Source organism: Phacochoerus africanus, chromosome 7, assembly GCF_016906955.1.
Source record: "Phacochoerus africanus isolate WHEZ1 chromosome 7, ROS_Pafr_v1, whole genome shotgun sequence".
NCBI lineage: Eukaryota > Metazoa > Chordata > Mammalia > Artiodactyla > Suidae > Phacochoerus > Phacochoerus africanus.
This window is the reverse complement of record NC_062550.1, coordinates 103982932-103999251: the sequence shown is the minus strand read 5'-3', so window position 1 is coordinate 103999251 and position 16320 is coordinate 103982932. Positions and strand designations below refer to the sequence as shown.

Below are 16320 nucleotides of genomic sequence, written 5' to 3'. Positions count from 1 at the left end.
ATCCACTATGCTGTTGTAAATATGATGAAAATTGTTAAATATGCAAACTCTCCAATATTAAGGACTTGATTAAATACATTATGGTATTTCTATTAAGGAGGTAAAAATGATACTAGAATTGCATACTTAATAAATGAGGAAAACGTTCATGCTATATTATTAAAATTTAAAAGGAAAGTATAAAATAATATGTGAAAAGAATTCATCTTTATAACATACCAAAAAAGATAGAATGGAAAAGTCGCTATCAAAAGTTACTAGTGAAAATATTAATCATTTTAATAATTAATTAACAATATATTACCTGTCTTTCAAATGCTAATTCCTCTTTGAAGCCTTATTCAGCCAGAGTGGTTTCTCCTTCCTTCTTTGGGATTCCGCAGCCCTCTGCTCCTATCTCACACTGAGGAGTTAACCTATGTCACCTTCTACTCAACCTACTGGTGACCTTGTCTTCCTTTTCTTAGAGGGGCTGCCCTGAGGTCAGGGCTGTACATCCTTCATGTCCTCTGTCATGGTGGGTACAGAGCAATCTGTACAACCATCGCTTAAGGATGCGTGTTTACTAGTTATCTACAACTTGCTGTGCACCCAGCGAAGGCCTAGGGACAGGGAAGACCTGATCCTGTACGTGCTTGGCCTGGTGCGGGATGAATCAAGAATAGAAAACTATAAAGTAGCTTTTAAAAATATGCAGAGGGATCTCTCAGGAAAGGAAGCAAACCCAGACTGTGGGGCTTTAGTGAACTTTTTAGAGGAAGGACATTCAGGAATCACTAGATGAAGCAGGATGGTCATCTTGGAGTGGAAAGAACGTTCCCGGCAGGGGGAGAGGTAATCGAAAAAGCTCACACAGCCGACATCACAGAAGTTTAGGAAACTGAAAGTCGTTCTGAACGGCTGGGATCCTGCCTGGAGGAAATAAAGCCTCGGAGGTGAACTGAGATGAGATCAGGCAGCGTCTTGAAAGCTCTCTTCACATCTGACTGTTGAACAACTGAGTGCACTCTTTTCCCTTTAATAGTCTGGGATGTAAGTTCCTTTAGTTGCTTTCGGTAGTTTCAGAAAAATAGTGCTTAATTGTTCTATTTTCCATTAAGAAATAGGTTAGGATGCTAAATAGAAATGATAAACTGTATTCAATTTTTCATCTTGAGTTGGGACTTCTATTCCTCTTACTTTTCAAAGATTAGGAATTTTAATTATTTTTGTTCAAGTTTGCTCTTGGGAGGAGAGTGTTGATATAAACCAGCCATCATACTTCTCTCTCAGTTGGAAGCTGTTCCTGAAACTCATCATCAGATCTGAATTCAATTTCTAGTAACTATTTTAATGACCTGCTCAGTTTTTATTTTAAATGTATTCTGAATTATTTCTCAGCTTCGAGAATTATTCGGCTATCATATACAACATTTATATTCATTTAAAAATGTTACACAACAAGTTATACATAAGAATTTGTTAAATTTTTGTCCCTTACATGTTACTTAGAAAGAAGTTAAAATGGAAATATACAAGAAATTTGAACTTGCATATCTAGCATTAGAATCTGGTAAATTGTGAAAGAATACAAGGATATATGTGATAAAAATGAAGCAAATCTTCTAATTTATGGTCTATGTTTAAGACTATATATTAAAAATTCACCTTTGTTTTGTGCCTGAAAACTACAGTAAAGTAATATCACTCACTTTTCTATCTTCTACCCCCTATTCAAATTTGCCTCCTTCCACATTTTATTATTTTGTATAAGACATGAGACCAGAAAAGTCCAGTTAATATCAGAAACCATATCTGTATCAGCAAAGATAAAAGATATAATTATGTATATAATTATATATAATTATAAAAAGATATCATTTTGGAAAGGACTGAAGAAAGAACGAATATTATTTGGGAGTTTTTCTCAGTGTCTAAATTTGTCATCTAGCTTGCCTTTTTTAGACATTTTTTCTTTCCTAATATTAAGATAGGGACAAAATTATGAGAGGAATAGGGGTGTACATATGAAACAAACAGGTTTTGAAGGAAAATATTGCAACTTGCTATTTATCAAACATTAAAAATTGGGGAACTTGCATAATTACAAAAACTGCTTAAGAAGTGGCGAGTTTAGCATTCCATCTTCAGAAAACACTAACGCCCGCAGCTCAGCTGAGCTACTGGACTGTGTTAAAAAGAAAAAAAATATCCTGAAAAGAAAACTCATGGTCCCGTGGCTTGAAAGAAAAAATCTCAACTTTAGTCTAAAGGCGAGCTCGCACGTCTGTCTTTGCTGCTGCCTTCAAGTCTGATAGGACAGCTCCTCAACTGCACATCTATTGAAGGGAGCAGCAAGGTTAAGGACGAGCAAGCCAGGTCTCCTCAGAAGGACTGATGCTGACACTGAAGCGCGTGCCGCCGCAGGTCTGCTCTGCGGCCTCGGAGACGGGGCGGTCCGCGCAGCACTGGGAGAGGCAGGACGCACAGACTCACAGTTCGGGAGGTCGGAGGCGCGGAAGGGCTGGTGAGGGAGACCATCTCCTGGATGGCGAGCCGGAGCTTTAGGCGATGCAGGGGATTGCTGATGCCGATCTCTCTCTGGATCTCGGTATCTGATAAAGCAGACATAATGGCACCGCTCTTCACGTTGGCTCGGCAGGCTGCCACATACCAAGCAGGCATCCCCAGCCAGAGCTGAGGAAGGGGGGAAAAAGACATAGGCAGATGGCGCTAAGAGTTGACAAACAGGAAAATACTTTTTGGAGAATGAAATGATGCGGTGTCTCTTCCCTACGAGCCACGACTCCCAGTACCTCCCTTGCATGGACTCATTTATTCACCACGACCCCACGTAAGTGATGCTATGACTCTCTCCCCCAGAGGAGCCTGATGCACAGTGACATTAAATCATTTATTTACAAATATCCGTTAGGCAGTAGTGGGAATGAAGATTGGACACTCAGTCTTCAGGGTCTGCAATTTAACAACTAGTTTATATGATTAGGGATTAAAATCACAGCTGTCCCACACCAAATCCTTTCTTGAGTTTAAGGGTAAGAAGAAGAGATTTACCCTGGTAAAGCCTCAATCAATATCTGCTTAGTGAAGGACTTCCATGTGTAGCTCTCCTTTGGACTTCTGAGGGCAGACAGAAATTCTGTCGCAGAAAGACTTTGCGATTTTGAGCAGAGGCTGTAGCGTGGCGAATCCCCACTTCCAATCTACCTACCTGTACTATGTGAGAGGTGCATGAGCTCAATTAGGTATCAAATAGGAAAATGCTTTTTGAAGAATGAAATGATGGGCTAATGGGAGAGACTAACATGTCTGGAAAATGTTAGCTAAAGAGAGTAACAAAGTGAATAATGCATTAGCAACTAGGGATTCTGATTTTTCAACGTTGCTGTGAGGCTCTGGAAAGACCATTGAATTAGCAGTGCAATGAGCATAAGATAAAGCCCGCCACACATCTGGAGCAGTGGGTGAATGCCAACTCACACGCACCGGGTTGTAGCACCTCAATCACAAACACGAAAGTGAGGAATATTCTTTCCTTTCCCCCCGACCTGCCCTATCATTAGCTATGAGTAAGAAGCAGGGCACATGCGAGTGAGCAGTTTAAATCTTGGTCTTGAAATGTCCAAACTACCGATTTTTATGTCTTTTGGTTATGTCATGTATTGATATGAGCAGACTGAACAAAAGGAAAGAGAGCATGAAAAGTGAGAGTAAGAGAAAGAAGAACTGTAATCCGCAGCACGCAGGGCCAAGAGCTTTGGACCGCGGATCACAAGGCCTGGGCTCTAACTCCCTCACTGTCGCTGGTGAGTCACACAAGCACTTCAACCTCAGCCTCCGCTTCCTCATTTGTAAAAACGGAAAAGGACTCAGCATCTCTATTTCTATGGCTCTAGGCTGCCTGGAAGGTGGCTCCCAAGGACCTCACTTCCTGATATTCCTGCCCTTGTTTCAGCCTCTTCCTCTGGGCTTGGGCTGGACCCAGCGGCTTATTTTAATGGAAAGACTTTGGTCAAAGGGATGGGGTATGACTGTCCAGAGTAGGTCACAGAAAGACAGGGGCTCCCTTCCTGCTAGTCTGCTTCCCGTCTGTCTCCTCTGAGCTCTTGCTGTGGGGAAAGCCAGCAGCATGGTGGGAGTCGTCCTGTGAGATGCCCACGTGGAAGGGAACAGATGTCTCTGGACCACATCTAGGAAGCAACTGAGTCAGCCTGAAAGTGGATTTTCCCCAAGTCAAGCCTGGGGTTGACTGCTTCCCTGGCTGACGCCTTGTTTGAAGAGTCATGGGAGACTCTGCACAGAGGGAGGAGCTAAGCCATGTCTGGATTCCTGACCCACAGAAACCATGAGGAAAATCAAGATTGGTAATAGATAGCTAACACCGAATTTTTTTTTTTTTTTTTTTTTAATGGCCACACTCATGGCGTATGAAAGTTCCTGGGCCAGGGATCCAACTGGAGCTGCAGCTGCAGCAAAGCCGGAGTCTTGAACACTGTGCCAGGCCAGGGATCAAACACGTGCCCCCACAGCAACCTGAGCCCCTGCAGTCATATTCTTAATCCACTGTGCCACAGCAGGAACTCCCAAGTTTTTTTGTCATTTAAAAAATTCTGCCACATTTAAAAGCCGCTTGGCTATGCAGAGGAAGCAAACCAAAAGTCACACCTTTTAATCGATGGGGCCTGGTCTGTGACTAAGAGAAAGGAGAGAGGGTAGGCGGAGTGAATGACTGCATGTGGTGTCTTCCATAGGTCAGGCACGAGGAAGTGACCTTGCGGACAGACAGGACTCGATATGACAGCAGATGGGACTTGGCTTCACAGGTTATAAACTCAAGTTGCTCACAGACACGAAACATCTCGACATACCTTCACTGGCTCCTCATGAGTTTCACCTGTTCCCCCTTCCTCTCTGCTCAGATATTTGGATTTCCCCATGGGTTAATGGTCCCCAAATTCTTGTCGCCATTACATTGCGATAAGACTTTTTAAAAGACTTTGGGGTTGATAAATGGCATGTGAAGCATCAGACATTTCCACATAGCCGCCTTCGTGGGCGGTGCAGGCGAGGAGGTGAGAGCGAGGAGCCCTCATTCACTGGGTCACCCAGCTCATTCGTCTGGTTTATTCCATCTTCTAATTCGAGTCACTTTAGGGAGCACATGATGAGCAATTTCTGTGCGCTCAGGATAGTTTTAATCAGCATGAACTCCACTGCCTGTCATTTTCTAGCACCTTAATGACAGTAAATCTGTATTGTTACATTAGGGATTTGTTCATCACTTGCCAAAAGAGTAGCGACCTTCTCTGTCAAGCTGCAGCTCATTTTATTAGGGTCAAACTGGACAAAGAACTGCTCTCTACTTTGAGGTGGGTTTTCTTAAGCATTTTGACTTATAATTGATTTTTAAAATATAGTAATTTTAAAGACCTATTTGGAAGCAGCAGCTCTGATCACTAATAAGCTAAACATTCCCTGACTGATATGAGAAAATACATAAAGCAAGACAGGGGTTTCTTTCACTCAGTCCAAGAAAACAATCAAACCATATTTATATATTTATCTGTAGAAGACTATTTTTTTTTAAACTTAAATGGGTTTTGATTTTTCCTCTTTGATTAATTCATCAACTCTGGATGAGATATGATTGACAATGAAGATGGATGATTTTATAATCTTAAACCTTTTAAAACAATAGGGTCTAAGTGCCTCTGCCAGGTAATTAGAAAAGTCCATAAGTCAGCGCCTTGGTATCTTTGGGGCATCGGTTCCATAATGCCCTGATGCCCAAAGCTGCCGATGCGCAAGGCCCTTACAGTTGGCCTCCGTATCAGCAAGCTCCTCAGCCTCAGATTCCGTCTCTTCTCAGACCGAATGTGGCTGGGGCATCCACGAATGGGGCGCTCGTGGATACGGAGCACGACTGCCCTGTTCTTTGCCTTGACGTCGGCGTATTCCAGCAGCTGCCAACAGTCCGCGTTAGAGAACTGAGTGGAAGGGGCAGTGAAAACTACTGATAAGTGGTGTGAAGGAGCCTTTGTGGTCAGCTCTGTCTTTCCTTTCACTCTCCCGGTCTGCTCCTGCTGCCCTCTGCGCTGCTCAGGGACTATTTCCCTTTTCCAGACCCTTGTGTTGTACAGCAAATGCTGAATACAGTTCTTGTGTCATGAAAACATTCTGTCTAAACACAGAAGGGAGCAAGGGATTCAGTCTCCTGCGTGACCCCAAATGTCTAACTCTAACTGGCCCCTGGTCTTTAGAGGTTTAAGGTCAGGAATTATCCCACGAGAAGAGGACTTGTTCTCTTACAATTAGATGGCCGTGGCCTCTTAAATAACACAGACATATTAAACACATGGAGATGGCTCTTCTCTGTTAACCTGCTGATAAGGAAGGTCCCTGGACTGATGGGCTGGGACAGATGCTTTCTGGCAACAGTGGGAGTGTCACTCAAAAATTGTCTCTTCTGATTTACTCTAGACATGAAGAGGATGGAATTGACTGAAAGTTCCTTTTATCCTATTGCCTGTTTCCTTCTACCACAATCACATGAAAGCATCAGAGTGAAATTACAACACGCCCATGGGCCCCTAAATAATCCTTACATGAGCTGTTCCAGACTATTGGAAAACCAGAATGTCAGGAACCTGTCTTCACCTGTCTCTAAAAATACTATCAAGTTAGCAGTTAGTGTGTTAAGAGCCTTCTGGTTTCACTCTCTTACCTCTAGCCATGCGACCACAGTGGGCCCATCCCACTGGGCGAAAGGTAACCCCTTTCTCCGAGCTTCTTCTAGAAGTTCATGCCTGAAGTATATAGCAAAGATTACTCGTCAGGTAATACAGGAAAAGATGGCTGTAATTACTTTCAATAACAATGTTTTTTAAAAACCCAATAATCCTTTATAAGCTTTTCTATGAGTTAACACAAAATAACAGAATTCCTTCTTCCTTTGAATAATACATGCAAGTCATTCACTGATTTTCATTAGAAATGAAACACTGACATCTAAAAATAATTTTCCCCAACACTTACTCACTAAAATTCAAACATTAAATGCTAATGGACTAAGAAACTGAATTTTATTATCAGCAAATGCCGCATCCCTTAAACAAGAGAATAGCCCACATATGCATATTCAAGCACGTATTATAGGATCTAAATGAGGTTTCTTCCATCTGCCTTGCCTGCTTTCCCTTGTTATTTCAATAGCAGATAAAATGCCTGTATATAGAAGCAGAAGATCAAGCTGGTCATTTTAGCCCCATTCAGGTGATGTACACATTTTCATTTATAGTCATGACTGGCTTTAATGAAAGCAGAACATCTGATAAAAGGAAGACGTAAATAAAGAGCCTGGACAAATCCGTCTTTAGTCCTTGTCCTTTGACCTTGGACATCCATTTACAAAACCCATTTCAGATCATTCATTATTGAAATAACAAGTATGTGTTTTCTTTGAAACTCAAATTGATATATATCTGGTTAGGAACATACTGGAAAGTATATTCTGTCTCTCAGATGCACTGATCTTACACACATTCTATCTATCTATCTATCTATATTAATGCTTAGGAATCCATAATTAACATTATACATGAACTTCAAAATGAAGCATTTATCTTCTACTCAATTAATTTCTTACTGTGATGCATTATTACAGTGAAACATATAATAAAAATGTCTTTTAACACAAAAGTCAGTATTTGCAATGGCTACCAAAAAAATGCAGTGTGAAAAAGAAACAGGGAGGCAAAATAAAACTTAAAGTTATAGCAGCTAAAGAGACACAAAAATCAACTGCTGTTTCACTTAACGGGATAGTAAGGAAGCATTTGTAAATTCCACATGTAAGCTATTAAGCACCCGGAAAAGTGAACAGTGACACTGGAATCTGAATTGAAAACTAGAGGAGGCTCCCTCATCTGGCTTGCTCTACTCTCACCCATTCCCTCAGGCTTCCCAATGACATTCTTTCACTGAAAACCAGATTCATATAGCCTACTCTCATTGTGACAGATATCTTGACAGACGTGGACTGAAGGGTTAAACAACCACGTATCAGGCACTTATTGAGCACCTATTATGAGCCGAGACCTGTGAAAATATAGACATGCACCCAATTTTCTAGGAGATCTCTGGTTAGGAAAAGCAAACATATGGGACTGTCTAAAAACATCGTACAATGCGCAAATAGATACTAAAACACAATGATGCAGATTCTGAGTGTGAGGCTTTTGAAAGGGGCAGTGCAATGGAAACATCAGTGAAGCCTTTGTAGCAACGGGGCTTGAAAGGCTGGTGGGAAGGAGACAAGGATGACATTCCAAGCAGGATACACACTAAGGGTGCAGGGGTAGAAGCAGGGCTGAACACAGAATATGTGCAAGAAAATGTAGAGCTGGCCCCCACAGAGCCAAAGGAGCAGCATCATTCAGAGTTCTAACTTTATATCCGGTAGGGAAAGGAGGGTTCCGCAGGTGACAGGTGAACAGCATTACAGGGGAAGAAACAAATACACAAGGACAAGGGGTTTTTGCTACATTTGGCAGAAAGGCAGGTCAAGATGCATTAACACCTAGGAAGCACTTAAAATTTTTACAAGTGAATTACATGAGTTGTACAGAAGCTGTTGTTGAAATATTTTAATTGTGAAAATTCTGATTAGTTTCCAAATTAAAAAAAAAATGTGCCATATAAGCTGGAGTGATCCTGTTAAAACTTAAGTCAGGTAATAAAACTTTTCTGCTCATAAATTTCCAACTAATCCCTGTCCCCCTGAAAATAAAAACTAAAGCAGCTGTTGGGATCCACCCTACCTCCTCACCTCTCTGACTCAACTCCCATCTCAACCAGCAACACTAGTTTCCTTGCTGTTACCTGGAAACAGCCCAGGCCTTTTCTGTCATAAAACTTTGCATCTGCTGTTCCTCCTATTTGAATGCTTGTCCTCTCTATCTTCACATGCCTTACCCCGACACCTATCTTAAATATTTACTCAAATGCCATCTTCTCTCTGACGGGCTCTTTCCCTTCTCCCCAGGCAGACAATCCTTATTCCCACTCCTTGCCTTATTTCTTCAATGGCCCTTATCTTCTAACACATGGTGTCATTTATTCCTCAGTCTGTCATCTCACAATGGGAAGTAAGCCTGGGGAGGACCACTGTTTTACACACATACTCTGTTCAGAGGTGCATTTGGAGCATCCAGAACGAGATCAGGCGTGGAAGAGGTAGGTGCTCAGTAAATAGTCATGAAAGTGGAACATGTACATTTAGCTGCTGCTTATTTCAGGAAGTACATCCTATAATGTATTTTTTAGTGTTTTTTAGCTGCTTCCTATTTCAGTGAATACATCCTATAATGCATTTTTTAGTCTTTTTTAGCTGCTTCCTATTTCAGTGAATACATCCTATAATGCATTTTTTAGTCTTTTTTAAAAAGTCGCTTTGTCAGAAGAGCCCCCATTCCAGATGATGCCAAGAGTCTGATCTGGTTTGGGATTCCTGGGGGGAATCTGGTCGAGAGGTGATCTAGTGTGCTCAAATAGTTCTATTCCTTTTCAGAACAGAAATTTATCATGCAATGGTTTGGGAAATCACTGGACAATTTGGCCCCTGGAAATGTTTTGTTTTTGCTTTCTTTGTTATGTTTAAATCACAAACATTCAGAGCACAATCATTCGAGAGAGAGTATGCAAAGACAGTAAGACAAGACAGCTCAAGACCAGTGGATTGCACCCTCTCGGTCCTCAGCTGGCAAGGCTTTGAGTTGATAGGCTTGAAATGGTGAAAAAACAGGCCAGATTAGGAGTAATGGCTGGATTTTACGCTACACCTGCGTGCCATATGATGTTAACGCCAGACCCACTTCTCCTTAACCCCAGGGCGGTATCAAATGTCCTGAAATATTCAAAGCAATATTACACTTAATTCTTCTTGATTACTAAAAAAGCTGCATCACACAATTTATGAGACATATATCTGACATACTGGCTTGGGAGAGAGACAGTGTTAGTAAAACAGAGCAATAGGTGTAATGCAATGGTTGCTGAAAGTCCCTAAGTTTAATACACGATGACTTCCTAACAGACTATTAACAGTAAGCAAAGCACTGATTGTACGGAAGCATACTTGTTCTCATCAGATAGTTTGAAGTCACTGTCAGAGATACAGTGACCTGAACCATTTAGGAAATACTAAATAAAATACTGATTTGGCACAAACAGGTGTTTTGGATATACTGGTGTTACCTGTTTGTCCAGTGCATGTGTGGAAATTTATGCATTCTCTCTGTACCCTAGATTCAAACTTTTCAAAGCTTAAGTGACAGAGAAATCCTGTGATCACTCTCCCCAGTACAAACTTTAGTCTTAAATTACTGTTTTTCTATTCAGACCTGAAGAAATATTTCTTTCTTTTCTTTCTTTCTTTCTTTCTTTCTTTCTTTCTTTCTTTCTTTCTTTCTTTCTTTCTTTCTTTCTTTCTTTCTTTCTTTCTTTCTTTTTCTTTCTTTCTTTCTTTTCTTTCTTCTTTCTTCTCTCTCTTTCTTTCCTTCCTTCCTCCCTCCCTCCCTTCCTTCCTTCCTTCACCATCCTTATGGTTAAAATCATTCACACATTTCTGTAGTTATGGGCACCTGTTTTGATTTCAAGGTTTAGACCAGCTTTTAGAGGACCTCAGTTGCACTTCCTTCTTGAAGAAGTTTCAGCTACAGGATTATCATTACCTCTGTGGAAACTCAAAAAAAAAAAAAAAAAGAAAGAAAAAGAGAGAGAGAGAGAGAGAGGGAGAAAGAAAAATACTAATGGCAAGGGAAGGTTGTATTGAATCAGAGGAAAAAAAAAAACGTTCATGTCATTGAATATTTTCAGCAAACACATTCCTGTCTGCAGGAAGGAATGCCATGAGATTTCCCCAAAGGCTTTAGGCTCCCTTGATAGGGGTGTCACTGGGTTACTCCCCATGTAACGTGACACATTAAGAAAGCCCAACACACAGGAACACTCAGATATGAGTAATTTCTAAGTTCAAAGAGACATGTGCGGAGGGCAGCTGGCGTTTATTGTGCCTGGTCTGAAGACAGGGACAAAATGTGGAACCCTAGTAATGTCCAGACCCAAGAACTTATAGATAAAAGATGGAGCGTACGTAAAAAATATAAATAAATCAAGAGCGTATGCCAGGCTTATAGTTTCTAAGTCCCAATCTAAACTAATTTAAGCAAGTCTGACTTTGCTTAAAAGATTCAATCTGGATGGATAGGTCTGGCTCCTCACTTTCAGGTTTTACGTCTTTCTTCAACTATTTCAGTTTGACCTCATCGATGGAGTATGTTCACACTTCTAACCTATAGACAGACATTAACAACATCCACATGGCTTCCTGCCTCGTCATCCCATTCATTTTATGTTGATTTTCAAGAAACAACAAAAATAAGTCTTCTCTGAAGCCATCCTAATCTGGACCCAGGGGCAATATTTACTGCTTATTTTTATAAGCCTCTTAGTCCTAAGCAATTTTCGCTAGAATACATTTAACATTTTATTGAGTCAGAGATTTGGTCAGCTTTATTTTTTATTATAAGGACAAAAATCTGACACACAGGTGGTCTATAAAAAGTCCAATTAATGACTGCTTTGTCTCAGGGTATACAAAGTTCCTATGCTGGTGCCTTTATAGTTTGGGAGAACAACTTGTGAGTTAAAAATTCAATAAGATGTAAAACTCTGGGAAATGAAATTCATTCGTAACTCAAAAATTCACAAACAATTGGGGTTATAAAGTCTCCTTTTCCATATTTCCCCCAATGTGGATGATTCACTGCTGGCAATAAAAAGAGACGTTATTCTCAGACCACTTAGCCTAGGACGCTATTCTGGAACTGCACGTTTGTGATTTGACTGTTTAAATACCATATGGTACCATTTCCTCTGTCACTCAGGATGGTTATTTCAGTCACTTTGCTTTTAATGCCTGTCAATTTCCCACTCATATTTCCTATTTTATCTTCTTTTACTTTCTATGTTCACCACCACCATTCTTCTTCCTCAGTCTTTTAATTGAACCCACTGTCCAACTTTCTTACCCTTGTAATACACTTCCAAGAAAACAAAAACCAAAACCAAAACCTGCAGAGCAGGTAATACACTGGGCTCTGAGGTCGGAATGCTTGAGCTGGATTCCTGGTGCCCTCCCTTCTTAGCTGTGCACCCACAGACAAGCCACTTTATTTTTTTGTGCCTTAGTTTCCTCGTCTGTAATATGAAGTCGATAATGGTACCTACCTCAGAGGATTGGTTTAAGAGTTGGGTAAGAAATGTGACTATAACAATGACGTGTACAAAGGCGACAACCAATAAACGTGAGCTATTTATCATTGCACTGTCCTCTGAAAACACTCCAGTGTTTCCTCGACTGCTTAAAGCATACTTCTCAACCCGGATTACAAAGACTAATCTCAGATTAGTTGTGATTATCCTTTCTAACCATTTTCCCTTACTTCTAACTAGAACTGAAGACTAACTTTGGCAAATAATGTGAACCTAAGGAATTCACCTTTGAAAGGATCATTTTCCAGAGTTGGTAAGTTCTTTCTCTTCTTCCTATCGAAATTTTTCTGTTTGCTTAAATCATAACACTTCCTTTCATTTTGTGATTATCCCAGTCCACAGTGACTTATTATTCAAATTCTGGAAAATCATAGTGTCAGCATCACTCATAAAAACGTCTGAGGAACACCAAATGAATGGGCCTCATCTTCCACCCAAGACTTCAAAGTCCTGGAGATGAGAGTTTGCTCTTCTACTGCACCACGCATTTTTCTTTGCATTATCTAGCCAAGAATATTGAAAGACTGCTATCTTGTAACCCATGAAACTCTCAGCGTTGACAACCATCCAGGATCCTTGATCCAAGGGCAACTTTTAAGTAGTCTATGTTTTTGTTAAGATCCAAATACTTATTGCATCTTAAAAAGAAGCAAGAGTTTTGTTTTTAGCAGTTTCACAGATTGGCTACAGAAAGGGATAAAAGTGCCCTCTTTAACAAAATATTTTGTAAATTGTTCAACTATCACCAAAGCTTTTCCTCAAACCTTCGTTTGTAAATTATGGCAGTGATCTCCCAGAGTCTGCCTCTCCTTTGGTATTCTTCACCTCCCATTCTTGTTCCAACTTACAGAAAGATCTTTCTAAACACACACACACACAATTATAGCTGATTTCCACTGTCCTGTCAATTTCTGCGATACAACAAAGTGACACAGATCATATATATTATACACACACACACACACACATTTTTTTCATGTATTATCTTCCATCTTGTTCCATCACAAGTGATGTTTTTGTAAGAGCTGCCTGCTTAAAAATCTCCGCCTTACCCTGAAAACAAACATCAACTTTGATAACTAAAAAGACCTTAGGTGATCTGGCCCCTGGCTATCTCCAAGCTTCTTCTGCTCAATCAGGACTGAAATACTTGGCATTTTCCAAATACCTCATTCTATTCTACCCTCCACTACTTGGTATATGGCTTTTTATTCTGCCTGGATCATTCTTCTTGCATCGTAATTGTGGTAAACACACACTTATCTTTCTGACACAGGTCATGCTTTAACCTTCCTATTAAGACGCCAAGAAATTTCACAGGCAGAACTAATTTTCTCTTCATGCAAATATATAACTACTGTATACTCTAGTTATAGGACTAACTATATTTACCATTTAAAATTTAAAATTGTATTTAAATATAATTAAACAATTATTACACTCGAATGCAGCGAGTATTACAGTAGAACTTTATCTAATGTGCTCTCTTATACATCTGAGCTACTTCATATTCTTCTGAGATTATAATATCATGGCTTGAAAGATCAACGTTTCTATAGGCAAATTAAGGTCTGGATCCCAGATAATAATAGGTGGCAAGAATTCGTCACTTGCTATGGGTGACACAGTATCCTTAAGGCTTTATATGTATGATTCATTTAATCTTCACAACAACCCCATAAGATACATTTTGATACATATTTGCAGATGAGGACACTGGGGAACAAAGGGGCCACTTGGAGCACAGAGTCAGTGAGTGCAGAGCCAGAATTTGAGCTCCAAGAACCTAGTCACAGAGTCAGCTCTCTTAAGCCCCATACTTCCCTTTAATGATCCTATAGTTAACCTCTTTGAACTTTTCCTAACTGTAAAAGGAGAAGAGTAGTAATCACATCTTTGTGAGAAGTAAATGCATGGATAGTCTCTCACCTTTATTTCTCTTCTTGTTGGTCATTTATATTATGGCATACAGGTACTTGACTTCCTGGCTGATAGAGTCTCTACCCTCTCACTAATCACACATTTCAGACTTCAACAAGAGGTCTTGTTGAAAAAAAGGAGCTATGAGTTTTTAAGAGGAAAAAAAGGAGGTATGAGTGTTCTTGTCTTGCTATTCCCTACTTAACAGAGGTTCTGCATCTTGAACAGAGGAAGGGGGTTAGCCCCATTTATATAATCAGGATGGAAAAACTGAATTGGTTGTAATTTGCTTCAGTTCAATTGATTCTCGGGAGTTCCCACTGTGGCTCAGTGGTTAATGAATCCGATTAGGAACCATGAGGTGGCGGGTTCGAACCCTGGTCTTGCTCAGTGGGTTAAGGATCTGGCATTGCCGTGAGCTGTGGTATAGGTTGCAGACGTGGCTCAGATCCTGCATTGCTGTGGCTCTGGTGTAGGCCGGTGGCTACAGCTCCCATTCGACCCCTAGTCTGGGAACCTCCATATGCCACGGGAGTGGCCCAAGAAATGGCAAAAAGACAAAAAGAAAAAAAAAAAGAAAAGAAAAGAAAAGAAAGAAATGCTCTGGTGGAAAAATGTATACTTAGGGCTAATTTATGTACCATGACATACAAGTACTTACTGACATAACCAGAAGAAATAAATATACGGCTCTGTAAGAACCAAGAGTGAAATATGTCAAAATAATTTGACAACTGAATCTACTTTTGAACGATATAGCTCTAAGAATAAATATTCCCTACATAATACTAATGGCAAATTTACTAGATTTCACGCTATTATTAATTGTAAAGTGTATCTGGTAGCAATAAACATCAATGTCAGGAGGGTAAAAAGTACATGATTTCCTCAAATTTCAACCAGACAATGGGCTATAGTGCCATCATTTGGAAGTCCCTATCTGTTGATCAATTCTATGAAAATCAAAATTGCATATTCAAGAAACTGAAATTCTGGTCAGCAAATGTGAACAAAATATAGTGCCACATCAATTTTTTTAAACATCTGTAAGCTGAAAATGTATATCTTAATTCACATAATTATTCAAAACAGAAATATATTACAAGTCCCAATCAACTGCTTCAGACATTGATTACCTAATATACATATTTAGCTCCTTTAGCTCCATAAAATTAAGAGTTTCAAATCTGACATTAACAAAATCAACTGGATTTTGAAAGCATAGCATACTGTGAGTCTGCAAGTGTGTGTGTTTGGTTGTGTGTGTCTATGTATCTTGTTATGGCACATTTTCACATGCAGTGCATATAAATGTCCACTGAGCATTTAAGTAGTGTTTTACTTAGATTATCAGAACATACTCTAGGTTGCTTAGAATTGAAATTATTTGATTATATAAACCCAAAGGTGGTTCATGTTGAAACCTCCCCCCCCCCCCCGCCCCCCACAAGCTACTTGAAATGGAATGCACAGACTCAGGAAAGCAATTTAATTTATTTGTGAATTTGAATTGGCATTTACGTAATTTCACTCCTCACTTTATTTAGAATTTAATCCGCTTCAAAGCCATTAAAAAGGTGTAAACATACACATGCACACACAAATGTGATGGAGCAACACAATACAATTAGTCATGCCATTACTGAAAACTAGAGGGGCTCGTATAACTTCCCAATAAACAACTTCACTTTTGCAGGACACGGTGATCTATTCCTCCCAGTCCCCACCTGATAGTAAAGTGGGGACTTAATGGAGGAACAATGGTAATTTTTCAGGTTTATTTGGATGTCATTTAGACTAGATTGCTTTAAGGGCTTCATGTAATATTAAGCCCTCTTTAACTCAGGTTTGAGAAAGTTTACAGTTTCTGTGCCTCTCATGCTGTATTTTCGCATACTCTTGTGAGTATTAAGATGACAAAGGACAGAGAATAGAAGCCTGTCATGCAACGATATGCGGCAAACTCCTAGGAAAGTTGGGCTTAAATGCTGTGTCTGCTGATTCCTAATCCAATATTCGTGCCACCAAATCTTCCCATATCTTTACTATGTTTGTACTAATTCTCCT

The 16320-nt window shown here is 40.0% G+C and overlaps 1 protein-coding gene across 1 annotated transcript in view; it reads right to left on the bottom strand.

Annotated features, from left to right (window-relative positions):
• PPFIA2 (PTPRF interacting protein alpha 2) overlaps positions 1-16320 on the bottom strand; it is a 464313-nt gene that overhangs the window by 24277 nt on the left and 423716 nt on the right. Inside the window, exons 22-23 of the mRNA XM_047788357.1 lie at positions 6725-6806; positions 2476-2676 (exon numbers count right to left, since the gene is read on the bottom strand). Of these exons, the coding sequence (XP_047644313.1) occupies positions 2476-2676; positions 6725-6806 (283 nt within the window). The remainder of the gene's footprint in view (positions 1-2475; positions 2677-6724; positions 6807-16320) is intronic.